This window comes from Podarcis vaucheri (genome assembly GCF_965113315.1).
Source record: "Podarcis vaucheri genome assembly, chromosome: 9".
NCBI classification, from domain to species: domain Eukaryota; kingdom Metazoa; phylum Chordata; class Lepidosauria; order Squamata; family Lacertidae; genus Podarcis; species Podarcis vaucheri.
Genome location: NC_138767.1, coordinates 36,390,503 through 36,417,613, shown reverse-complemented (window position 1 = coordinate 36,417,613; position 27,111 = coordinate 36,390,503). Strand labels below are relative to the sequence as shown.

Below are 27,111 nucleotides of genomic sequence, written 5' to 3'. Positions count from 1 at the left end.
TGCAGAGCATGCCGTGATATCTTTAGCTTTGACTCCAGAGATTTCCTGTTGAGCTGCAAGATGCAGGCCTGCAAAGCGCACTGTAGCTAAATATACCCTCTTAGTGTAACAGTACAAGTAAACAAGGACAGCATCAACATGACTTCTTTTTGTTCGTTTTTTTTACAGTGCAAATCAAGCGTTCCCTTTTTTAAAATAAAAGTGGTATTCATCAGGAAATTTTGTTTATTTTGACAGAGAAAGTAATCTCTCTTCACTACAGCTGAACTCTTAACATCCAACAGTATTTTGATTCCTAGTGACGGTTCAGAGGGTGATGATCCTGGTAACAGCCCACATTTGGGGGAGCAGGGCGTCCCTGGGATCGTGTTCCCGTATATAATGGAAGGAAATCAAATATTGGTCAAACTGTACTGTTTGGATTTACTGGCCTGCAACTTGCACTTGCTTTCCTTATATGATCGCAACCTTGGCATGGGTGGATGGGAAATAAACAAATAAATGGAGAGCAGGGGGAATCCACCATTCTCTGCTCTCCATTTATTTATTTCTTACACACACACACACACAGACACCTAGTGGTTTTTTCTTGCTTTGGGAAGGAGCTGCCAGGGCTCTAGGACATTGCCAGAGCCCTCATGTCTCCTTCCCCAAGCCCAGTGCCTCACTTACTGAGCTCTGGGAAGCCCCTGTTAAGCAGCTCTCTGCCTTGCAGCAGGGAGCAGTTCCAGGGGTTCCTGACTTTGGGGGCCATTTTACCTTTGCTGCCCGGACCCCCAGAACCAAACCCTCACATACGTGGCTGGCTCACTGTATGCACATCCATAGGCAAGTCACCACAGTTTCAAAAGTGGTTTGCCATTTGACATGGACCAGCAGCTTTTTGAAAAGCACCACTCTAAAGGGTGGTTGGTTGTTAAAAAGTCCCCCCACTTACCCGCCTTTTAAATACTGATATATGTTAAAGCTAGGGTACAACTGTAATGCAAATATAGTTTTAAAATTGCTCATGCTTTGGTTAGGTGTGACTCCCAATATGCCATCAATGTGCATTCTGCAAGCTGTGCAATGTGCTTTCAATAAGTTGCCTCTGGAGACAGCTTATTTAGAAATTTGGCATACAAGCAACTGAATATTATTGTACATGGGCAACCGGAGGCCCACTGGGTGGGTGTGGCCCCAAGTACAATTTTATCTAGTCCCTAGCGGCCTTTCAAAAAAGCAACCCATTTTGAGTTTTAAGAAATAGAGATATCTCATTTTAAACCCTATGACTTTTACAGATTTTGCATGCAATATATAAATGTAGATATTTATATGTAACAGTATGCCTGAGTGTATTTGCTCTATATCTCAGAAATTTACTCTTAGATTACACTGACTTAATAAAGCTGACTACTCCAACAACTGCTGTTGACAATGATGGCGACAATGACAGTAACAAAAATAATAACAATAAAGGAGGCCCCAGGGATGTAGAAATTGTCTTTCTCTCATGGCATGTATTAGAGCATTCATACTCCTTTAATTATGGGTATTCAAATGTCTGACTAAGACTGGGGAGACCCAGTTTTAAATCCCCTCAGCCATGAAGCTTGGTGAGTGGCCTTGAACCAGTCTCCGTCTCTCAGCCTAACCTTCCCCCACGGGTTTGTTGCGAGGATGAAATGTGGCAATGGGGAGAACCAGTGCTTTTTTTCTGGGGGGGACTCATACCCCTAAACATTTTGTGAATCCAAGTTTGACCTCATTGAGGGGCAGTATTTCAATATGAGTAGAAAATGAGAGTACCTCTAAACATGTCTTTTTGGGGGGAAAGCGCTGGGAAGAACCATATATGCCACCTGGAGCTCCTTAGAGGAAGGGAAAGTAAAAAGGTAACAAACATAGCTAGCAATAGGTGAATCCAGGATGGGGTGAGTTGTAGCTCTTACACAAATGCAGAAACAAAAGATCTAGTTACCGTATTTTTCACTCTATAGGACGCACCAGACGATAAGAGGCACCTAGTTTTGGGGGGAGGAAAACAAGAAAGAAAGAAAATGAATCCCAGAAGCCAGAACGGCAAGAGGGATCTGGCTTCAGGGCAGCGGGATAAAGGCTCCCCCTGCCTGGAAGAGGCTAAGGCAGAAGCCAGGACAGGCGTCTCGCTGAAGGGGCGCTGCGCAGTTCTCCCTCTCTGCTGCATCACCTCTCCTTCGCAGGAGAACTGTGCAGCGCCCCTTCAAGCGAAGCTGGAGAAGGAACAGGAGGAGACCCTTCTGTTCCTCCTCCGGCTTCGCAGGACAGGCATGTCGCTGAAGGGGCACTGCGCAGATAAGGAGAGCTGCGCAGCGCCCCTTCAGTGAAGCGGGAGGAGGAACAGAAGGGGCTCCGTTCCCCCTCCCGCTTCGCTGAAGGGGTGCTGTGCAGCTCTACCTCTCTGCGCAGCGACATCCACTCCATAAGACGCACTCACATTTCCCCTTACTTTATAGGAGGAAAAAAGTGTGTCTTATGGAGCAAAAAATACGGTAAATTACTTCAAATGTATTCCCATTCCAAAGCTTGACGTGAGGAGAACCCATGGCATTTCCAAAAGATTAGCCAAATGGCCCTCCAGAGGAGGAACAACAGCTGTAGCCTGAGTGTTTTAAGGAGAAGTAATATGGAAGACGTGTGATTTTCTCTGCGGGTGAAGAATGATGGATATGGAATCTTTCCTATGTTAAGTTAAAGGGCTTCTAATACATTCCAGGAAGGAGACAGCCAGAGTCGATCAAATGTGTCAGCAACTGAGATACACGCAAAGACCAACGTCATATTGGTAACAGGGATTGTAAAAGTATACTTGTCTGCATGCAATTCATTGTTATATTATCAAAGTAGGTTTTGGCACCCAATTGGCACTGCAGGGCACAATCATATTGGCTGTCATTGCAGAGCTATCCATTTTCTCCCTGTATTAACGAAAGCATTCCTGCTTTCTATTCTACTAATAGTGTTAACCTGAACTCTTCTGAGGCTTTCCATTTTTCATGGAAGGCCATTTAAGGTGTAAAGATAATGAAATGATATGGAAGGAGGTGGGGGAACCCAAGCCCGTTTAAAATAATCCCAGAACATCTGAAGCCTCTTCAATATTAGTCATTCATGTTAGTGAGAGCTCAAAGTAAGTGCCACAAGTGAGTGGCAACTCTGCCAATTAACGCTGCTGCTGCTGCTGGTTTGTGAACTGCATGTAAAATGGCGAATTTTGTTCATGCAAATTGCTCCACAAAAATGTGCCCTCTTTGTCAAGTCTTTTCTCTTCCACTGACATGACGATGGCTGCCCAGATTTCTCAGATGGGCAGATTCTCTCTTTCCTTGACAGCTACCTAGAATAAAATATTTCTTGCTATCATTAATAGTGTTTCTCTGAAGATGATCTGCAAGGAGGACTAGTTACTTGCTATGCTACACAATTCTGATTTCTGTGTGTGACCAGCTTTAATATTTGAAATTAAATCATGGTAAACAACTCCATGAATAGCAAGGGTCCATGCTTGCACATTCAAAGATACTTCTTCTCAGCTACATATCCCCCTTCATATTGACTTGACGCCTCCTCTCTTGTTGTTATTGTTGTTGACATTTTCTTCAAAGGAACACAGAGCTTAGATACAAAGATGCTTAGAGTGGTACATGTAGATTTATATTTTATTTTAAAAAGGACTTTTGCCTTGAAATGCCATATTTCAAAAGGTACGTAATATAACCACTCACTGGAGTTTCATCTGTGGATCGCGGGGATGTGTTGCCTTATGCATAAATGCATTCTGAGTATCACTCAGCCTGTTGACAAAAATCCATGGTGATGCTGGTATCTGCAGTATGAGATTTGCATTAAGGCAAGGAAGAGACAATGACATGGGAAAGGTGGCTAGTGGGGTAAGGGGCTCTAGACATCTATCTAGACAGCCTCATCAAATAAGAACTCGTAGAAATGGGATCGTGGGAACTTCTTTATGCAGTACTGAGTCAAACCATTGTTCCATCTAGCTCAGTACTGTCTGCACTGACTGCCAGTGGCTCTCCAACATTCAGACAGGATTTTCTCCCAGTCAGTCCTACCTGGAGTTTGAACACAGGACCTTCTTGCGTGCAAAGCAGATGTTGCACCACGGAGCTTCTGCTCTTCCCTAAGAATCTGGTACAGCTTTTCTCAGACTGTACCACCTCAGACCCACTGAGGCATGGCATGCTCAAATGCCTTCACCTTAAAATATTGTCATGGAGTCCCCCATGGAGACTTCCTGGCAGGGCTAGTCTGAGGGGGGAGGACGATTGGGATGAGAGGGTGGAGTTGGAACCTGGGGTCTAGTGGGCACTGATCTGGATGCTGAGCCCAGGGGTTGTTTGGATACAGTCCTGCCTCCGTGTCACTGGATGCCCCCAATGCAGTGGCGGAGCCACCTGAAATTACTCCAGTGCCGCCTCCCATCAGTGAAGCTCTCTCCATCCCGGGGATCATACAGTGCACCAGCCATGTCGTCTCCACCTCCACTGGCAAGGACATGGCGATGACTGTGCCAGTGTGAGCAGACCCAGCCTACTTGCAGGAGTGCTCACTCCCTTGCCCAGTTGCATGGCTAGGGATGACAACTGTGCAAATGCCCCCCCTTGCTTTTGGAAGGGGAGCTCAGGGGGCAAGTAACATGTTGGGACAGCATCTTAGCTTATGCTTAGCCATGTACCTTAGCACTCTGCTACAAACTTCTGAGCTGTGTTATCTGTAGCCTGATCTATGGTTGACCATTGTAGCGACTTTTGGACTAAAGCCTTTGGCAATAACTGAGCTGAGAGTCCAAGTGCCATGTTCACGAGTGGGAGCGAGGACAAAACTACCTGTGAATGGCAAGGAAGCAGGTCAGAAATGAGGCTACGCTAAAGCCCGTCTCTGTCATATGATAGATGTTCATGTGCAGGTTTTCTGGCATAGGGAAAGTATTCACACTTGAGACCTCTCTTCTCCTGCGGTTCAATGTAGAATGATCCAGGCAGGATTTTATTATAGTAAGCTTCTGCATGTTTAATTCATAGTTTGTTCTGAGGGGTTCCTGATACTTTCCACATCACCAATGGCACAAGAGCAGTCAGGTGGGCTGGGGAATCAGATAAGTGGTAGGCAGCCCCATAATCAGGCCCCCACCCCGGAAGCTATCCTTATTCAGACTTACTATGTTTGTTACAACAAAAAGAAAAATGCCCCTTTTTCTCTGCATCCATGGTGATTAGATGTCTCTTGAAAAAGAGGATGCTAAAATGTTTTCCACATCAGATGCAGTATTTTACATTCTGTGATGTCATCACCGCTGTATAGATTTCCAGAATCCATATATATATATGTGGCCCCTTTCAGCTTAGTTTATGAAAGACTAGGAAAGTGTTTGTGTCTTGTAATTTAACACCAGTGCCAAGAGTGAACTTTTTAGGACAAACTAGATTAAGGTAACAGTTCCCCAGAGTTAAAATCCATAAATCATAGATGTATATTTAAGTATCTAAAACACTCTGGTTGTCAAAACAAAATAAAAAAATTCCTTCCTGTAGCACCTTAGAGACCAGCTAAGTTTGTTATTGGTATGAGCTTTCGTGTCATCAGTGAACAATAAATGAGTGTACATGGTAGTATTCGTACAACTGGACTATGGCAAGCCCTTAAATATTTCATCCATGCTCTGGAACAAATGTCATGTTAATGCAAACTACTGAATGCTGTCAAACGCCCAGTGAATTCCATGGGGTGGTGGGTGATGATCATTTCCCTGGGTCAGGTCCCATAGAAAGCAAAAGTCTTGTTAGCTGTGGCAGGAGCATCACTAATACAAATCTCCAACCAAGAAGCTCAGTCATGTCTTACTTGAACTTTGCCCTAGTTCAGACTTGTGTGCTACTTGCTGAAAATACTATGAACTTCTGTTTCCAGAGCTTTATTTCCCCCCCCTAATTGTACCTTTGCCCTCCTACTGTCTGTTTCCTAATGAGTTTGTTTTTAAAACCTTTTGACTGCCTTCAGTTTATTCCCATCCTCCTCTTTTTATTTGTCAACTCTCCAGGGCTGACGATCTCTGCTCTCCACAATGTTCTGGGGTTTTTTTTTGAAGTAGGCGTTGCTGGGTTTTTCATTCTGCTGCTCTGCTGTAAAGTCCAGGGCTTTTCCACTGTGTGTGTGCAATAAAAGCTCCCTGCTGCTCTGGTAGACCACATGCTTTGCATGCAGAAGGTCCCAGGTTGAATCCCTAGGCTCTCCAGGGAGAGGAGCAGAAGAACCAAACCGTAGCAATGCATGAGCAAGCTAGCCTGCAGGTACATAGAGTGAAAATTGCAGTCACTTTGCTGCCCACCCTCCATTCCTGCTGCTGCCATGCTTCTTGGAGCTAACCATGGTTAACCTTAGCATTACATGCAAACCGAGACTCATGGTTTGTCTCCCTCAAACAAATCACAGGTAGTAAGCCAAGGGCAAATCTTGTTTACAGCTCATGGTTTGTTTGGGGCAAGATAATCTGAGGATGGTGAGGGAGGAAATTGAGGGAGATTTTATATAGAGAAAGAGACAAATAAATGTGTGAGAGTCTTAGGATATGCTCACTGTCAGCCACGGTCCCTGGTCCCTGACTGTCCACCCAACCCCTCAAATGGCCCTTGGGGGCAAAATGCCTATCACTGCTCTGTTTTTTTAAAAAAATGAGTTAAAGCCCCTGGTGCAATAGACAAATGGATCAGACATTTATTTTCCTTGTCATAGAGAAATCTGTTCTGACCTGTTACCCTGCAGTCCTTGCTTCTGAAAGCTCCTGGATGCATGCCCAGATCATCCTTTGCATGATCCTGCTCAAGCCCCCCCCCCCCTCTGCAATTCCTGCCAGTTTGCCTTTCTTGATGCAACCTCCACAACATTATGGAGGGGTCCTCTGACACTTAGGAGCTGCTTTTTAGGGAAGGGCAAGGGGCAGCAGTGAGAAGGGAATTGCATGAGCGGAGTTCTGTTTACAGTGTTCTCTGGATCCAGCCCATAGCACTGCACCCGTCCCAATATTTAATAATAAAAGATGGAGGGGTTTTGTTGTTGTTTGCTTTTTTGCTGCTTTTCTTCTCTAGGTTTTTTTTGGGGGGGTAGATATTTTTACAGATTTTATTCTGTAAAATGGGTATTTTGAGGTGTCCATAACAGTTTTTTACATTTCCCACTGTGCCCCCAGGCCTTAATAGATTCTGAATGGCATTGCACTAAGTTTTACTCAGAGTAGGCCCATTGAAATGAATGGACTGAAACTTAGCCATGTCCACTAATTTCAGTCGGTCCATACTCTTAGTAGAACTTAGTTGAAATATGAAATAAAGCAAAATAGAAATAAGTTTTCAGTTGATACCCTAAACAGGTAGAAATCCTGTACTGCCAAAGGCATGTGAACTGCAGGTCCAAGATTTGGATTATGCTGCTAGGCACTAAAGAAAAAGTATTTAATTTCAAATAGCTACTACAGAGCTGGAAACTTAAATCAGCCCTTTTTCTTGGTTATTTAAATCAATCCACCATAAAGTTAATCTATGTAAACAGGCTCAGAGATGCTAGTTAGAACCTGTGGGTTTCCCCTCTTGCATTCATTCATTACAGTGAGAAAGTGCTGTCTAAGGGCTGATTCACACATGCATGTAGATAACTGGATCTCTTGTCCCTGGGGGGTGCAATCCAGCCAAGGTTTTAAGCCCCACATTGATTTTCAATGGGAAACTTAAGCATGTGCCTAAATCTCTCCCACTGAAATCAATGAAACCTTAATGTACTTATCTTTGGCTGGATCATGCTCTTAGTGACTTCTCACTTAATGACTCACAGCCAGATATGCCTGCAGCCTTCCACTGAAAAGTGTGTTTTTTTTATATGGCATCAGCTGACATGAAAGCTCTGTGCGTAGTTTTGATCTGTGGTGGTTCTTTCACCCATACATTTGCAAGTGAATTCAGGAATGGCATCAGCACCCAGCTACAAGCACACCAGCACCCTGGCAGTACTTACCACATGCTGGGCCTAAGTCCCATGTGTGGGCCACTGGGTCTGCAAGCACCTGCCATTTTAATTACACACATATGCCTCAGATTGTTCTGGGGCATTGTGTGAAATTAAATGGCTTCCCACCACGACAACCACCATCACCAGGTAAACCTGCTGGAGATACCCATTGCTGTTAGACAAGGCCCACTGGGGGGGGGGGCGCTACCAAACCTTGCTTTTTAGGGAAGTTGTCATGGGATGAGCATGTATGTGTAATCTCAGCCTGACTCTGGTCAGTTTTACCCTTTAGAGAAGGGGCAGGCAACCTAAGGCCCATGGGCCGGATGCGACCCAATCGCCTTCTCAATCTGGCCCATGGACGGTCTGGGAATCAGCGTGTTTTTACATGAGTAGAATGTGTCCTTTTATTTAAAATGCATCTCTGGGTTATTTGTGGGGCATAGGAATTCGTTCATTCCCCGCCCCCCAAAATATAGTCCAGCCCATCACATGGTCTGAGGGACAGTGGACTGGCCCACGACTGAAAAAGGTTGCTGACCCCTGCTGTAGAGACTGCACTTGTTGAGACCAAGCTCGTAAGACCCTAACCATTTGTGCTGGCATCTGATGTTGATGGGATGTGCTGCCAATATAAACAGATGCTTATACTATTTTGCACTTATGTAACTGTTGGTACATATCCAATATGTGCAGCAGCAGCTCTGAACAGAACGCAAGAACTTAAAGAGGACCCCACTAAATCAGGCCAATGGCCTACCTAGTCCACCATCCTAGTCCAGCACAAGATGAATATAAAAGCATCCATAGTATGTATGTATGTATGTATGTATGTATGTATGTATCATGTACTATTTGCAAAGTGGAAGGAAGGAAGGGAGAGGAGACTTGGGCTGAAAATATGCAAAGGTATAGGGAAAGGGAGGTTAAAGCAAAACAAATGGGCTGCATGCAGTGGTCCCATGTCAAATGGCAGAAGAATTGTGTTCCCTGAGAAGCTGCATGGCAAGGCCATGGTAACCAGGGGCCCAGAGAATGAGAGCATGGCAGATTTAAAGCTCTTCCCTTGCACTGAAAGACAGAGCAAACAGATGAAGCGACTGACACTGAGCAGTGGTCTCAGCACTGCAAAGTAGTGAATCCACTGCCCCCAAATTTGGTCTCCCCTTTTTATTAAAGAAGGCAAGAAAGGAATTATAATTCACTATGCTGAGTGAATGGAACAACAACCAGAGAGGAGCCTGTTTTATGGGTCCCTGCAGTAAGAAATGGGTGCCAACATTAGAAACCAATTAGTAGGGATGTTTTCGGGAGAAAGCAGAGGCACAGTTGGAGCAGATGGTTTTTTAGTAGTGCAGAATGTGGAAATATTAGGAATATTTTGCTTAAACACATACATTAAAAACTATTCCTTCTGTTATAGTAATAACATCATAACAGATCTGTGCTCATTTGTAGCTGCATATAGTATACAGGGCTAGAGCAGGTCATTCTTATTCCAATATCTCCCTTATTGCAATATCGGGTTTATGGTCCATGGCTTCTTAAAAAGTATGTCGTGGCAGGGCAAGATCCTGTTTAATGAAACAAGACAATTGGCAAGTATGAATAATGAAGAGGCAAATATCATGGAAGATTTTATCACAGGATGGTAAAATAGTCCCCGACAGGCCTGGATAGCTCAGTTGGTTAGAGTGTGGTGCTGATGATGCCAAGGTTGCAGGTTCGATCCCCATATGGGGCAGCTGCATATTTCTGCATTGCAGGGGCTTGGACTAGATGATTCTCAGGGTCTCTTCCAACTCTACAATTGTATGATTCTATACCTTCAATTTGAAGTGATACAAACGAAAAAGAACTTTACCACTTAATTCTGTTGGGTGCATAAACTGGCAGCCTCTCACTGGGCACCCATCACCATATTCTTTTTTCCTGTCTAAAGCAGTGGAGAAGTTACACATTTCTGTACCTCACCATCATTTTGGTCATCAAGAAGAGATCAGCACCAAACACCTTGCTTTCGAAAACTCCAGTCATTCGGAATCAGCAGCCTCTTAGCACATGATAATCCTTGGTTCCTGTGCTCCAGTAGCTGTCTCAGTCCTTGGGTGGAGTATAGATAATTATTTCTATGGAGCAATGGAAGTCTCCTTCCTCCCACCATGGCAGCCCAGTCCTGATCCAGCATTTGTAACTTGACCACTACCCAAACAAACTGGAAAGGAGAAGCTTTGCTTCAGAGGGATGGGATGGAGATGCCTGTTTACTCCTCATTCCTCCACAGAGCTGCATTTCCTAGTTCCATGCAGGTGAATGGAATGGCAGCATTTACTTGACTTGATTTCTGAAGTAATCAAATTCCTAAGGGATTTCAAATAGAGTGTGTGTGTGTCTTGATGTGGATAAGCACATGTCCCTTCAGGTACTAAAATATATAGTCTAACAAACAAGACACTTTCGAAACTGCTCCCAACTTGGAAATGGAGATTTTCCATGGCCACTATGCAATTGCTGCCTTCAACACTAAGGCCGAAAGGTACATAAGGCTTTTTCTGTGATCATGCCCCATTTTTGGAATGTCCCCAGAGCAGCTCACCTGGAACCAACTTTAATGTTTTCTCAGCGCCAGTTAATGTGTTTTTATTTGCACAGCCCTGTTATATTGCATTGATTTCATGGATTATAAGCCTGATGTGTCCCTGTTTTTTTTAATTTACTTAATGCTGTCCTGTTTTAACTTGTTGTTTGAATTGGTTTTTTAAATTGTTCTTTTAGTTACTGTAAGAGTCTTTGGGTGAAAGAGCATGGTATGAAGCTTTCCCAATACATACATATGTATTGTCCAAGGCAGCAATTGTTGTCACATTTCTGAGACCCAGGGTATAGCATATTGCAAACTGCATTTTGAAGTGCTACCAAAACTTGCAGAAAGTGATTGTGTGCAGTGCAGACAGTGGCAGCTCCACAGTGCTTCCTCCTGGTCTCAGAATAGCCATTGCCTGTACACAGCTAAAGGCAGCATCTTGCAATAGTTGGGCAGTTGGTAATGCTATGCTTAGGATTAGTTTTAACTCTGAGCGGGGTTTGCAAGGCCAGGCAGGAATGCTAATGGTTGCACAGACCAGAAACAGGGGTGAACATCAGTAAAAGCAGCAAATGCCCATCTTGCCCACTTGCTTTTTAACAGCCAGGCTGCTCCTGGTATAGTTGCCAGCGTTCCTCATTGCCTATCCAGTACTAACTGCTTGCCAGACCTCAATCCAACTGCCTATTGGAAATGTTATGTAAATACCAGATCCTTCAGCCACCTAACTCACAGGGAGATCACCCAGTCCACAACATGACTGTCGTCTTCTAAGGTTTGTTTAAAAAATAAAACCACATTCTTATATCTGGACATGACTTTGGGCAAGTTCGTACATACATGCTCACCACTGACTGAAACCATGTTTAATAATGCTACAGTAGACATGTATGTTCACATGTACTGGGGAATACAAATCATTTTAAACAGGAGCTCACATCTTCCAATCTGACTTGTCAGCCGATGATGACACAATAGTTGATGCGCATGCAGGTGTGAATCAGCCATAAGCGAACCCTGAACGAAGTGTGCATTGTGCTGGTATTTAAGATTGCTGCAGGGTGTGGGTGGGTGTTTTAAGCATTACTTTTTCTTGGTCTAGCATTGGCCGGATTGATTTATTTTAAATCTTTAGAGTTCTACGAGCAAGGAAAGGAAAGCACTGGAGAGAATATATTCTTATTGATCTGATTAGCATTAGCTTGATTGATGATATAATATGATAGAGGACTGTGTGACTTCAGTGAAGTTCAAGGCACAGGGGGGGGATTGAGGGGCAGGCAGAAGAAGAAGTCCTTCGAGAAGAGTGGCTTTGCGAACTATGTTTAGTCTGGTTTCAGGTTTCTTCTGTGGAAGGCATTTGCGCACTGGGGAGACTGGTGGGAGTGGTGGAAGGAAGCTCCTGGTGACGTCACAACACAGCACGTCCCCCGATTTGGCTCCCCCATCTCTTTTTCTTCCTCCTTCGTAGTGGCTGCCGCAAAGGGTTTCATTTGGCTGACTGATGGCACTTTTGTCTATAAATGGAGGCAGTTGGCCCATCTCCCAGTATAACACAAGATAGGCCTGTTCATCAGTTATGCAATCTTTAGCTTGATGGCTTCATTGGACCAGCAAGAGAGGAGTGGGTGGGGAATTTGGGGTGGCAGGAGAAAGCTTTTGCAGGCAAGCTCTGCCAGAGACAGCTGATGCTCCCCCCCCCTTCTCCCTGAAGCAAGGAAAGAGAAGGCAGCACAGAGAAAGGGAGAGAGCAGGCGCGTGGGTATAAGGGCTCAATTCATAAAGCAGCTAAGAGATCATTAGCAGGCTGTGTTTGACCAAATCAGGCCGCCTGGAATCTGGAACAGCTGCTTTGCTCCACTGTGCAGGTGACACATCCCTCACAGTTCCCCTGCTCTTTCGAGGGCAGCCAGCCAGTTGTTTTAAAACCCCGGCGCAAGAAGGAAACAGAAGCACCAGGGAAGGGGAGGGCACATTTAAAAATACAAAGTTCAGATTAAAACCTACTCTGAAGTGTCATTGATCTCTGCAGCAGCAAGGAGAGCTCCAAGGATTATCTGCACAAAGCAAGGATGTACCATTTATATGGTATGTTTCAAAGTTCACTGCGCGTCACATACATTATCTTTGTAATTGTTACAACAACACTATATGGTAGATCAATAGGATTTTTTTTTCTCATGTGGCAGATGGGAGATACACACAAGGCTGAGACTGGCTTGCTTAAGACCACCTAGTGAATTCACAGCATAAGTCAGTTGTTTACGATATCCCCTATTCTTTTTAAGCTGCAAGCAGCAAAATGAGTTTCTTGTTCAGAGTGTGGTCTCTTAGCTTCTGTGCTAAATACCAGTAGGTGGTATTTAACTGAGCCTTACGTGGAGCAGGCCTACAGAAATTAATGGATCTAACTTAAAAAAGGTTCATTAATTTCAATGGGTCTACTCTGAGCAAAAACCATTTCTTTTAAAAGCAGGGGAAAGGCATGAATTTGCAAGTTTTCCTTTCCACCTCCTTTGTTGTGAGGATAAAGTAGGGGGTAATCGAACCACATATGCCCCTTTGAACCCCTTGGATGAAAAGGCAAAGTATAAAAGTAGTGATCAGTCTGTTTGCAATTCTAACTCTCCTTACCTGGGAACAAGCACCCTGCATTCCATAGGAGTCATCCCTCTTCTCAGTTTCACCTTGTTTGGCAATGGGAGGAAGGAGGCGCAAAGTAAAACCCAAATGCCCGTGAGAGGACAGAACCTGGAGCCACTGTGAGTGGACAGCAGCAGTTGTCCATCAGCAGTTGTCCATCAATGCAGCCTTTCCGAGCTTGGAACTTTCCAGCTGTTTTGGACCTCAACTCCTGTCAGCACAGATGTGCACCAGGTTGAGGAAAGCTAGCTTAAACACTCAGGCTCAGTTTACAGTGCCTGGACTTCATTGAAGGCTTTTAAGCAGAGTATGGATGGCTGTCTGTGTGGAATTCCTTAGCTGTGATTCCTGCATTGCAAGGGGGTTGAGCTAGATGGCCCTTGAAGGTCCCTTACCACACTTTAGTTCTATGACTTCTGAGTAGACATGGTTATGTATGTCAACACAAACAAAGGATACAACAGAGCAACAAATAAAAAAAAAACAATAGCAAAAATCGGAAAAGACCTGCCAGTCACACTGAATATGCATTCATGAGCTGCGTTCATCCTCTCACCGCAAATGCAGCCCCTTAGTGCTCCCCCTGGGAAGCCGGGTTAACTCTCATATCTCTCCCCCCCCCCACTGACTTGCCCACAACTAATCGCCCATAGAGGGTGCCCTCACCACACTCCTTCACTGGGCTGGCCCATCAACAACAGTGGCCTTCACATAAATAGGCTCTTCCCCCGCCAAAAAAACCACCCCAACAACCAGCACCAGCAGCTAAAGATGTGGGAAAGTTCTTGCTCTTCATATGCAGGGATGGCCGGCCAAACTTCCTGGCTCCTCCAGCAGGCTTCTGTTTTCCAGCTGCAGCAGAAGGAGACATGGGAGGCTGCCCCCCCCCCCAGCAACAGCCCTGCTACTGCTATCTGTCTCCTCTCTGAGCCAGCAGAAAGCCTCCCACCCACAAAACCAGGTGCAGCTTTATCTGGCTTTGCAGAAAGGTTGTAACCCAGCTGCCATTTCTTCTCCTCTTCCCTGATTCTTCACTCTCTCCCCCCCCCCCCCACATCCCTTCCTTCTGCTTCACATTCATTTGCTCTCCATCTCAGGGTGCTGCTGAGATTTATAAGGCACACACCTGAATTCTGCAGTGTGGGGATGCTCAGACGCTACGTTGAAAAAGATTAAATTCTCCCCCCTTTGAGGAAAAGGTGAAAAGGAGCTCAGGGAAGTGCAATGCTGGAGATGCCACAGCTAAGAGCAGAAATTAATTTTCAAGACAAGGCAAAACAACCTGTCACGAGACAGCTCCATCCCTGACACCTGAGCTGGTTTCAAAAGGACACTCTGAGCGTGTTCCCTCTAGCGTTTAAATAGTCTCAGTTTATAACCTTTTGTAAAGATGCCAGCATGGGTGATGCGAACTCTCCCCGTTCATGACAGCAAAGAGCTTACAAGGCAGGATTCTGCTTTTTCAAGACCTCTCTTTGATCTTTGGTGGGCTTCCTCCCTTAATATTCTTTGCATGCTCTGACAGTTTGAGTGTCTCTAGCAGCTGTGCTTTTCTAGGCATCCATATTACTCCCTAACTGTCACTATTATTTCTGGGCAACAACTAGAATTACTTAAGACTGGGGAACATAGATTTGGGTTCCCTTTCAGAGCACTTTTTCTTCATTTGCTCGTTAAACTGTGAGGTGTACTTCCAAGCATCTTCTGAACACATCCTACTGGGCTGTGTGATTTCTACCAGATGCAACATGAGGAGGGGGTGGGTGTGTATTTATTTGCATAATTTTCATTCTACACCTTCAGCATACGTTTATGTTCCCAGAGTGGAGAAAACAAAATAGTGAGAAACAATAAAAGTGAAATTAAAATGTAGAAAATGATAAACTGAAGCATACAAACCAACACAACAAAATAGCAGCACTCCATTGCAACAGACAGTGAAGTCAGTATTGTTTTGAATGCGAACATTAACAGTTTCCAAGTCTGGGGAAACCAGAATGTTTTTGTCTGTCATCTAGCTGAAGGATATATTAGAAACCAAGGGATCTCTTATATCTCTGCCTGATCACTGCCTGACCTCTGTTGGTGGTCCCCCAACGGCTCAGAGGCAAGGCTTGCAACCGCCAGAAGCCAGTCATTCAGTGCTGTGGCCCAAACCTGTGGAACTTCCTCCCAGCTGAAATAAGACAAAGACTTCCTTATTCCAGCAGGCATTTTCAGGTCAAGTGTAAGGGGCTTCTATTTGGTTTTGTGATTATTTTTATTGTTTGAGTCTGTGCAGTTTATTTTATGTACACTGCTTGGAAATGCTGACGATTAAGTGGTAGATGAATGTCTTAAATAAACATAACAGGAACATGAAGACCAGGCAGACCTTTCTGTGGTGGGAAGGCCATCTCTATAGTTGCAGGGAGACCAATGTGGGAGAAAGCAGTCCAACAAATATTTGTAGGACCTTTGTGACTGTGTTATCGTGACCAAGGTCAGAACGACTCAGAATCTGATTTTATTTATATTTACTGAAACTATTTCCATGCCAACCTTCATGCAACCACTACAAGGCAATGTGCAAGGATGCTTCCAGGGGCCTTAGTAAGCCAGGTGCCTGTTTTATAACTGTGTGCTCTATGGTTTGCCCTTTCCTAGGCAGCTGGGCATTGCTTGGCTGTCAGACTGTAAGTTGAGCCCTAAGCATTCCTCTCTTGAAAGCTGCCACCTACTTCCACCCAGAATTTGGTGCGATGTGGCTCCCATCTGGAGATTGTAAAAGCCTCTGTGCAGGAGTGTGCCTTCCCTTTACTGGATTCTGCAAAGTAAATCCGCGATGCAATGCAATGGAGGGTTTGTCTCTACTCTTGAGTTTACCCACAGGTCAATGCTGAGCTGAATTTGGCTTAGCCCGCAGCACACAGCACAGCTTCTACACTGGAAACATCTTTGCAAGCGTCACATGAGATGGCAATTTGCACAGTTCAGCCTGTACTGCTCTGAAGAGGAGCAAATGTTCCAACTAACATTTATTATGATAAAAATTATGTGTGAGCACAGAAAGGAGCTGTCGTGGCTGCTGCTGTGCGCAGCCCAGTCTGATCTGTTCTGATACCGTCCCTTGCTTCCCCCTCCTCCCTCTCCCTACTTGTCTTCCACTCTTCACCATTCAACAGGGCACAAAAGGTAACTGCAAAAGCCATGTGATTCTGTGTTTGGTCTGATAGTTGGTTTGTTGTTTATTTGTGCACAGTTTATATGAATCTGCAATGTAGGCATTTGTGCATGTGCACGAGCCCAGCAAATCAAACCTCTGACATCCACCACTTCATTTGACACCTAAGACAGTGGAGAACTCTGGTCAGGAGACTTTTGGGGTCCCCTGATGACTCCTGATTTAGAAGTGTGCCTGTGTGGTTTAGGGACATCCTTTTTACTGAGCATTCATTATGATTTGTGTTCATGAAGTTACCTGGGTGGTTATATATGATCAGAATACAGCTGCAAAAACAAACACACGCCAGTCTGGAGAGGCCCTTCCATTCTTCTCCAGAAGTATAGCAGCTACAAGCAGGTTATTAAAGGCAATGAAATCTGAGAGTCCCCTGCAGAACAAGGTATTCTTTGAGATACGTTGAAGTGTACAGTGCTGCCACGTATCACTCTGGCTGATCCCTAGGCTGGCTTTGCAGGAACTCTGGAAGCTTGCCCAAGGTTTTTCTTGCAGTGAGAGCAAGGTAACGTCTGACGGCCAGCTCTGACCTTAGCACTGGAAATCCTATTTCCTCACCGATAAATCATTGTCTGCAGTGGAGGGGCAGGTCTGGGGAATAGCGCTGGGGGAAAGGGGGAACGGCGAGACGACTACAACAGAGCACTCTGAAAGGTTAAATAATTCCACTGTTTATTCAGTCAGACTCTGGCTCACCTTTCTCGAGGGGACGTTTGTATGGGTGGCTTTGCTTTCTCTGAGAAACCTATTGTGATGGCATTTTGTAGCCTTTCCTTCCCTTCCACCTTGCTCCTCGGAGGAAGAAAGAAAGAAAAAACGCCCTCTCTCTTCCTGGAGCTTCTGCTGCGCTCTCTCTCCCCAGCCCCGTCACAGACACAGATTATGCATTGTTCAGTGTTTGGAAATTTGACAGCCTGGGTATGTCTCCGCTTCCTGAGCTCATTAGTAAAGAGCAGCATGCTCCCTGGAAGAAGTGTCAGGAGCCCCCTCAGCATTGCATTGAATTGGGAGGCTGAGCAGTGCACTGCAGTGTCTGCCTGCAGCTCTCGCCAGTGGGAGAGGGAGAGATGTTTGTTTCTTTGTTTTGGAAAAAGAGGATGAGGGGCAGGATTTGAGGCTGGCACTCCTTTTCTTCCCATCTCCCAGGTGTTCCCGTGTGGCTGCTGTTTCTTCATACCCAGAACACTGTCAATGCATAACCTGGGCTTCCACCTGGGCACAGCCCACAAATGCCCCTTTGTGTGTTTCACAGGAGTCTACCTGTTGTACCTTCTGCATAGCTTCCAGCCGCAGGGACGTCCCTGACCCAGACAGAGGAGAGAGCGCCGGCTGTGAGCAGAAGCAAGGGTGGCTCCTTTGTCAAGCAACCCTGCCCTCGCTCAGGCCCACCATAATGCCTGATTAATTCAGGCTACGCGAAGCTTAACCCTCCGTCCGTCCCCCTCGCACACTACCAGACTGCTGTCCCTTTAGTGCTGTTAGCAAAACAGGAGTAACAAGAAATCAGTTTAGTGGTTCAGTGTCAGATTGGGTGGGAGAGGGTAGGAAATATCCCCAAAGCAGCCAACAGGCTTGTGTTTTATTTTGTGTGCCCCCCCCCCCGCTCTTTCCATAAAGAGGGCCTCAAACCACCAGGGAATTCCTGGATTGTCTCAGGCTGTCGTGTGTGATGTCCATCATGTGTACGAACACCATCTGTTCGGTATTATACTCTCAGTTGCCAGGCTACCTGCTCTGTGCTGTAACACTTGACTGCCTAGCTCTGCGTTAGCAGCATTATCGCAGAAGTACTGAGGGGGATGGGGAGAGGAGGAGGAGGAGGAGGAGGAGGGAACAGTAGTCATGATTAAGCCATCTGCAAGCATGGGGGAGGGTGGGGAAGGAGGAGGGAGAAAGAGGGAGAGGGAGAGGAGAGCAAGAGCCCAGGGCAGCAATCAGTCACCAACCCAGGTTGACAGAGCCATGGAGGACCAGGCTTGGGACGCCACCTGCTGGTGTTCGGGAGGAACTGCAGCTAAGTGATTCTCACACACCTGCCACCTTCACCCCAAGGCTGCCTGGGGTGTTAGGACGTGGGTGGATTTAGGAGGAGAGGTCAGATGTACCCTGACATCCCGTGCAGCTTGTAAGACCTCCACTCCAAGCTTTGGTAGATTTCACGGCTGCTCAGGGCCTTAATAGCTGCAACAGTTGGTTCTCAAGTTTTCACTTGGATCTTGCATGGCAAAAACGGAGAGGATGGGAAGTAACAGAAAGTGGTTGGTTCCCTCCCCCCCCCCCCCGAAAAATACACATCCATCTGTCTAAATTTCCCTCTTCAGGGCTGCTCATAATTAAGTTCTAACCTCCTGGGGGTGTTCCTGGTGCCTCTCTCCTGCATAACAATCACCATTGGTTACACCGGGAAGAGAAAGGCGATCAGTGCTGTGTTGACGGAACTGCTAATGAGATCCTTTCCAGGCCTCCTCTCTGAAGTCCTCTGGCCAAGCCCTGCAAAGGGACCAGCAGCATCACAGGCAAACAGGCAGGAACGTGGTGTGCAGGGGGGGGGGCGGTATTCACAAGAACAGGTCCTTTAATTTGCAGTATAATTTGCACCGCCTTGCTCTCCTCTTACATTCACTCCTACTCGGATTAAAGTTTAAAAATAGCCCACTTTCAACTGGTCTCCTCTTAATCATCCTGATCATGCGGGCGCATGGGGGTATAAAAGCATGTTAATGGGCAACGAGCAGCCATGAAAGGATGTTACTACCTCCTCTTTAACCTGAAAAGTATCACAGTGGCGCCCTGCACTCAAACCCGACTCCCTGGCATTGGACTCCAGGTGCTGAATCTCTTTTCATCCACCTCACTTTGCCTGGGAGTTATAATGAGGTTACATGGGTTAGCATAGTACAGAGGAACTGGGGCCACCTGACCCTGTTCAGTTGCCTCACCAGCAAGAAAATGTAAGCCCTAATTACTACTTTTATTCCTTGCTTTTCCTGAATCCGTAACTCACGTTGCTTTGGATGACTGAGCTTGGCTTGAGGGGTCCTGGTTTTTGTCCCCAGCTCTCTGTACCATTCCTCATATATCTTTTACCCCTTTTATACTTCCTCAGATATGAGTTAATAACCTGCCAGGGTTACTGTTAAGACTTGATCTGATTGCATACCATACAGGGTCAGAAGGAATACAATAAAGTGGCATTCTGTGCACCCAGTGCTTGCAAAAGAGAGAGAGAGAGTAAAACTGGATTTAGGCTTCTGCACCCAACAGTTCCTTGATCATCCACTTCCCTCCTCCTCTCCCACCTCCTGTACTTTTGGACCATGCCTCTCCTTGAACTTCATTTCTCTGTAAACTGCAAACTGCTCTATACATATTTACAGTCACTGAGGAATGGAGGAGAAATGAAGGTTGATTGGTGCTTTTAATGTGAAATTCCCTAATTTGCACTTCCTGAAACAATACGCGGAATGAAATGCAGCTATCTTTCAGAATTCACACTTGCCTGAATTCTCCGATGCTGCTCTCCAACCAAATAATATGTAAAAGAATTTGTGTATTGGGGGGAGGTACATGAAAATGCAGATATTCATGAAATGCCATCCAAAAATGCATTGTATTTGGGGAAATGGCTTGCAGAAGTGTGTATATGAGAATAAATTTTTACTAAAATGCTGGTGAATTTAAAATCAATCAATCAATAAACTGATGCAGAAATGTGCAGGCCTGAACTCTAGAAAAAAGAGAAAGTAAGAGAAAGTAAAAATTGACAGATTTACCCATTCCTGCCTTTGCTGTAGCAAATGTCAACCTCTTGACTGTTTTCCCAAACCCTCACTGAAAACAGCTTACTATGTGGGTTGGACATCATACCACAAGTCTCTCCCTCCTGCCAGGAAACACCACTGATATAGTTCAAAAGCAGAAAAACTCACAATACTCATGTGGCGACTTGTTCTAAACAATACAGCAGGTGGTGGAAAACTCACCATAGGGATGCTGGTCCCTGCAGCAAGTGTAACATCTAGACAGGCGCGGAGTCCTCCTTCTGCAATTTGCAGCACCCCACATACTGTGCTGAGAAACTTTAGCTGGTGCAAAACGCTTCCACTGGGGCTGATTTGCTGGGTTGTGCGATTCAGTTCTTCTAGTAGCTTCACTGACTGGTTCCTGGCCCGTTTTTGACTCAGATTCAAAATTCAGGTTATTACCTTTAAAACCATGAATGGTTTGGGACTGGGATACCTTCCCCCAATGATCCTGCTGGACTTTTCTTCAGCTCATTGAAGAAGGCCTTGTTCCATGCTGGCAATTGTGGGAGAAGGCCTACTCTGTAGTGCTACCCAGACTCTGGGAGCCCTCCTCCCTAGAAACTCAGTTGGTTCCCTCCCTGGTGGCCTTTAGATGCTACGTGGAAACTTTAATTCGTTCTGGTGCGTCTGATTGGTAATGACCTGTGTCTTTGCAAAATAAACAAATAATCAGCTGGTTGTCTCTCCCCCCCCCCTTTTTTAAAATCTTGCTTTGTTTCTAAATTGTGATGTTTTTAAGGCACCTTGATGTTCCATTGCATGTGATGGAGGGGTGGGATATAAATACTGAGAATAAATGAAGATAAGCCTAATCACATACCCAATGATTCCTCACATGGCTTTTGTTTGTTTCCTTGTCCAGGACCAGCACGCAGTGGGACTGTCTCGGTCCACAGGTCCCATGCAGTCCTCGGTGCCACCAGGACCCAGTAACGTGGGCACAAGTTCGGTCAATGCCAGTTTCTTGGGTGGACAGCCTCAGGCTGCCCTTATGAAGCAGATGCTGATTGAGCAAAGGGCCCAGCTCCACATGATGGAACAGCAGAAGCAGCAGTTTCTACGAGAGCAGCGGCAACAGCAGCAGATCTTGGCAGAACAGGTACTGCACCCTCCATCATCATCAACCTTTTTATTCGATCGTCAGTCAGAAAAAAGTACATTTGTCAATACGCAGTTAAAAGCTCCAGGAAGATTTTAGAACTTAGCCAACACTAAAATGGGCTAAATAGATAGCCCCTAAATAGACTGCACCCTTTCACTCCATACCTTAAGTCAGGCATAGGCAAACTCGGCCCTCCAGATGTTTTGGGGCTACAACTCCCATGATCCCTAGCTAACAGGACCAGTGGTCAGGGATGATGGGAATTGTAGTCCCAAAACATCTGGAGGGCCAAGTTTGCCTATGCCTGCCTTAAGTGACCATTCCCAGCCCTGGAACAGAGACGCAACTGGGGAGGCAACACAACTTCCCTTTCCAACAACAATTGTAACCAAGCAGTGCAATCCATAAGGTTCATACAAGCACCCTGCAGCTTCTGTAATCTAGGCTTTTGTTTGTCATGCATGTGTCAATTATGAGGCAAGGGATTGACTGCCACAATAGTGCAATGACTTGCATATTGCTCTGAGCTCCAGCCTTTTCTTACATGGTGTCATCCAGATGTTTTGAACTACAGCTCCCATCAGCCACAGCCCTTCTAGTCCAAAACATCTGCAGGGCAACAGGCTTAGGGAGGCAGATCTAGAGAAGAACTCACTTCTCTCTGTGGACCACTGATTCGTTCTCTCTCTGGCAGCTCTGACAGAGTCATTTGATTCTTAGTTTGCGCTCTCCATTTTCTCTCCATCTCCATCACAAGGCTATTGTGAGGATAAACAAGATAAGGATTGCTAAACACTTTAAGGTGCAATATAAACGATAATGCTAATTACTGGTGTAATTGGGACAGAAGGCAATTGCTTTGGTCCTTTAATGGCATGTTGCAGAGAAAAACGGAATGTATGCCTCTAAGGATTCTCCATTCCTCTTCCTTATTTTATGGCTACCTAGAAAATAGTTTTCTGCTGTTTCTATAAGGTGTTTGATTCAATCACAGAAGATCATTCTTAGCTTATGGGAACAGCATGGTTGTCACTTCATCTGTGACATGTCTCCACAAAGTTAAAGTTAGGATCTCATTGGATCGAAGAGAAAGGAAGAACCACACCAGTATTCCTTCTATAGCCTATATCATTCCTGTGCTCTCCCAATTCATTTTTTAATGCTGGTGTGCCGATTCCCATGTGTCAGCCCTACCATTAGGGAGAGTGAAGCAGCTGCCTCTGGCAGCTGATTTGGGATATCATAAAAGAACACAAATGGTTAGTTGTTGATTTATAATTATTGCACTTTTACTCCCAGGGAGAGGTGCTTGGGGGGATTTTTCTGCCTTGGGTGCCAAAATTACTTAGCCAGCCTTGAGTATTCTGCATCTTGGCGGAGGGAGGCACTTGCTGTTCCGCTTCAAGCACCAAAATGTGTCCTGTGCTTCTCCATTCGCCCATTGTTAGAACACCCTAAGCACCATGCACAGAGAAATTAAGAAACAGCAGCAACCAGGCCACTCTCCTAATGTAAGAACCTAAACTTAAATAAAAACAAATCCTGATCACAGATGTTAAGCAAACTGTGCTATTGGCTAGGTGAAGGTGAAAAAAGCCTCCCAGAGTCAACAAGTGTTTTGGGGGAACGGAATCCTTTTTCCACTCCCAAGTTTGTATAAAGTGAAAGCATCTTAGTGAAAAAGAAGCCTGTGGAACAGCATTTGCTTTTCATCTCTTTCTGTTTACTGCATGCTAATACATCAAGCATGGGTCTTGCAGTTCTGGGGGATCTTCTGCGCTACGTTTAATTAATTAACTGATCAAATTGCCATATGGCTAGTTAGTAAAATCCCACAGAACTGCAAAGTGATGTTTCATATGCCGGGTGCAGTGGTGACTGGTGTAACTCCCTGCACAAGTAAGGCAGCATTTGTGAAGAAGCCACTCTATACACCTGCTGAGCTCAGGCGTATTATCAAGTGTGCATCAGGGCCTGGTTTCCACACAAATCCCTGAAGTATGCCACAAGTGCATCTTTAGGCACTGTGAATGATTTTTCAGTAGCCTGATACCTCATTCGCAGTAATAGATGGAGAACAGCCTCACAGCAAGGATTTGAGAGCTAGTCACACTGCTGCACTGCCTGCATTTTTTTGTAATCAAGCAACAGCAACAAAATCTGCTTCTATCTGTACTCCTAAGCCGATGTTGTACAGCAGGAGAGTGCACAACCTATTAAGGAAGTGAGAAATGAATGAATAAATCCATACATTAAGCTGCTGGCACTTAGGCTGCAATCCAACCCTCTGCTTTTGTCCTTCCTCCCAGGTTTCTGGCTGTGGAGTGATGTCTGCATCGCTCCACTGCTGTTCAACTCTCTGTTTTGGCCACTGAAGGACAGGCAGAAGTAGAATCTCCACTGGCAGAAGCCCAGAGAAAGCCCCAAAATGAGGTGTTGTGGGGATGGCCCAGGATTCACTTGAACCTGAGCCACCTTCAATGCCACTGCTTTATGGCATCAGGCATCAGCTCCAGACTAGCACAGTGATTTGCTTGCCCTGGCAGATATGAGCTGTGGCTGCAGCAGCAGTTCTGTCAGCCTTCGCTGCTGCTTGGGCCAGGATTTGGATCATTTCAGTAGTTCTGACTTTTAGTCAATGGTCTGCAGGGATTGAGTCTTGAGTCCAGCATGTTTGTTTCTTGCAAGATAATAATAAATTATATTTTTAAAAAATTTATATCCCACCCGTCTGGCTGGGTTTTCCCCAGCCACTCTGGGCAGCTTACAACATTTATAAAAACACAACGAAACATCAAACATTAAAAAACAAAATATCCTATACAAGCAACAAACAAACCAGTAAATCAACAGAAACCAATAATAACAATAACACCAATAATAATAAACAGTTTACAGTTATACCCAAATTTAAATAACCACCAACTAAACATTTAACCAACACCAACCTGACAAAAACGAAACAGAGGCACCAAAATTAGAACCGTTTAAAACATTTTAGTCAGTTGCCCCCACCCAAGAGTTGATCCAGCAATGTCCCAGGAGCCTCTTCTAGCTGTTAAAGGGGAGTCTGGGCCCCAATCCCTAGGCCAGGTGGAAATGGGCCTTGCAGCAGAGAGCAGGTCTTCTTTCCAGCACTCAGGGCAGCATCCTTCCTATCTCCCTTGCCCCACCATGTAATCATTCTTATTCATTAAATAAGGATGTGATAGTGCTTGAACCTGCCCATCTTATCGAGAGAAGTCTAATGGAACATATTCACAGAGGAGGAGATGTTGTAATGGCATTGGTATAGCTTCCGCTTTCCCCCACGGCTTCTTCTCATGATGGTTCAGTAAGCTAGGAATGGAAGAACAGGGTGAGGTGAAATGGACAGAGCCACATATCCCATCTGGGTGGGGAACCTGTGTTCTTCTGGAAGTTGTTGCAGTCCAGCTCCCATGAGCTTCTGCCAGCTTCACCAGCAGTGGCGTAGCGTGGGGGGTGCAGGGGGGGCCAGGCGCACCGGGCGCAACATCTGGGGGTTAGGGTTAGAGGGCGCAAATCCACGGGTTAGGGGGCGCAAATTACTTGCCTTGCCCCGGGTGCTGACAACCCACGCTATGCCACTGTTCACCAGTGGTCAGGGCTGATGGGGGTTGCAGACCAGCATCCTCTGGAGGGTCAGAGGTTCCCTACCCCAGGACTAGAGGATGAATGGACTGTGTGATTTACCTCACCTGGTCCTCTCATTCCTAATTTACTGAACCTCCATGAAAAGAAGCCAAAGGAGAAAGCGTAAACCATACTCATGGTTGTTTTGATGGTTGCATTCTTCTCCCCACACCATCCCAGATCCCTCCCCTACATGGCTCTTCTGTTCCTCCGTTGTTGGAACTTCCAGGGCAGCAGCAACTGGGCAGCCCCAGCTCATAAGAACCAGCCCTGCAGGCTTAACTAACTTAGATCCAGGTATGCTAGATGGTCCCAGAGTTTGGTTCACAATTCTCAGCTAGGAGCGTTCCCTCCTCTCCTCTCCTCTCCTTTCCCGAGTCTTGCAGAAGTATGAAAAGTTCTCAGCAAGTGAAGAGCAGAGAGCTGCTGTGGAGAGGCAGTCGATGCCTGGAGTCTGAGCAACGCTGTGTGCGGAGGGCTCTTGATCTGCACGGGGCCGCTGCTCACTTTGCCTGCCACTTCGACGCAGCACTTGTCGTTCAAGAACACCTTGCTGGAAAAGCGCCAGTTCCGCTGCTTGCCTTGCCGACTGCAGTCGCAACAATCAGCTGGGCAGCAGGCTCACCAACCTCTTTTTCTTCTTCTTGCTCCTCTCTCTAGCATTTGCAGCAGCAGCAACAGCAACAGCAGCAGTCGCATCTGCCTCGGCAGCACCTCCAGCAACAGCAGAGGAACCCCTACCCTGTGCAGCAGGTCAATCAGTTCCAAGGTGAGAGCCCAGCAGGAAATCGGGGAGCACAAACTGCCTGCTAACGCATAGCTAGATATGAGCATTCTATTTACTGTACTGCTAACTGACGCAGAGTTATTAACGTGGCAGGCAAGAGCAGGCAACCCAAGAGGAGATTGTCAGAGACCAAAACTCTACGTAAGGGCAGCACATCCTTTATTTGTCAGAGTCTGTCCTGATCATTTTGGCAAATTCATGGAGGAGGAAGCTATTAATGGCTGCTAGCGACAATGGCTATGTTCTGCCCCATGGTTGTAGGCAGTAATGCTTCTGAATACAGTAAGTATTGCTGGAAGCCACAGGCAAGGAGAGTGCTCTGGTGCTTTGAGTCTGCTTGTGGGTTTCCACAGGCATCTGGTTGGGCGCTGTGCTGGACTACATGGGTCATTGGCCTGATCCAGTTGGCTTTTCCTGTGGCCTTATGCTTGCTGGCCCTGTGCTTCCCCTCTCAAACCTCCATGTGTTGAGCATCCCATTCATTTCCATGGGGTTTTCATCCTGTGTACACAAAATTCTATTGATAAAGATAATACTAAGGAGCTACAAACAGTTGTATCCACATTGTTTTCATCTTTTAAATTTAATCTTAGAATGTTGTCCAGTGAAGAGCCCTGTCTGCTCAAAACACATAAATATTGTGTTGGGGGGGGGAGATGGAGAGGAGGACTTTTTTCATAATTTGTGAGTTTCATTGGTACATTTTATTTACTTTTTTTTCTTGGTGTAGCCTTAAGAGAGAAATCTAAATACATGGTCTATAAAACAAAACACTCTCTGGTGGTTAAAATGGTGATTTGTTATTTTGTATTATATTAAGCTGGGGGATGTGCTTCATATTGTCAATGAAAAAAAGGAAGACACTGAGATATAGTTGGTTCCTGGGTTTTTTTAATAGTCAGGTAATGCTTCACAGAAATATTATTCTTTCACAGTGGTTTCATGTATCTCTTCACTGAGGTGAGAGCTCTGCTCTTGTCAGCAGTGTGTACTCAGCATTGTATTGAGCTGGTGCCACAATGAACTCTTGGCATAATCAAAATTCCTCTAATTATTTTTAAATAAAGATGATAAACACCGGAGCATATTTGCTTTCCAGAAATCAATAATCCTTTCCATCCACTCCTCCCTCTACATCCCTCCTCAACAGGAAGACACCTAGTTGGGTGTATCTGCCAGGGTGTAGAATTTAACAGGCAAAGGATTTTCTGGCTTCCCGTCATTGGTCCAAAGGTGGAGCAAAACGTGCTTACAGTATTGATTTGTTAATACACCGTC

At 45.5% G+C, this 27,111-nt stretch overlaps 2 protein-coding genes and 1 long non-coding RNA gene across 4 annotated transcripts in view; 2 read left to right on the top strand and 1 right to left on the bottom strand.

The window, feature by feature from the left end:
* The window catches only part of LOC309540724, a 333,626-nt gene that overhangs the window by 103,598 nt on the left and 202,917 nt on the right, over positions 1–27,111 (bottom strand). The gene's annotated exons all lie outside the window — the stretch shown is intronic.
* MAML3 (mastermind like transcriptional coactivator 3) overlaps positions 1–27,111 on the top strand; it is a 275,966-nt gene that overhangs the window by 244,736 nt on the left and 4,119 nt on the right. For both annotated transcript variants that reach the window (XM_082237554.1, XM_082237555.1), the window contains exons 3-4: positions 21,153–21,389; positions 25,707–25,815. In XM_082237554.1, the coding sequence (XP_082093680.1) occupies positions 21,153–21,389; positions 25,707–25,815 (346 nt within the window). The remainder of the gene's footprint in view (positions 1–21,152; positions 21,390–25,706; positions 25,816–27,111) is intronic.
* SETD7 (SET domain containing 7, histone lysine methyltransferase) overlaps positions 20,967–27,111 on the top strand; it is an 84,716-nt gene continuing 78,571 nt past the window's right edge. Inside the window, exon 1 of the mRNA XM_082237747.1 lies at positions 20,967–20,977. The gene's annotated coding sequence lies outside the window, so the exon portion shown is untranslated. The remainder of the gene's footprint in view (positions 20,978–27,111) is intronic.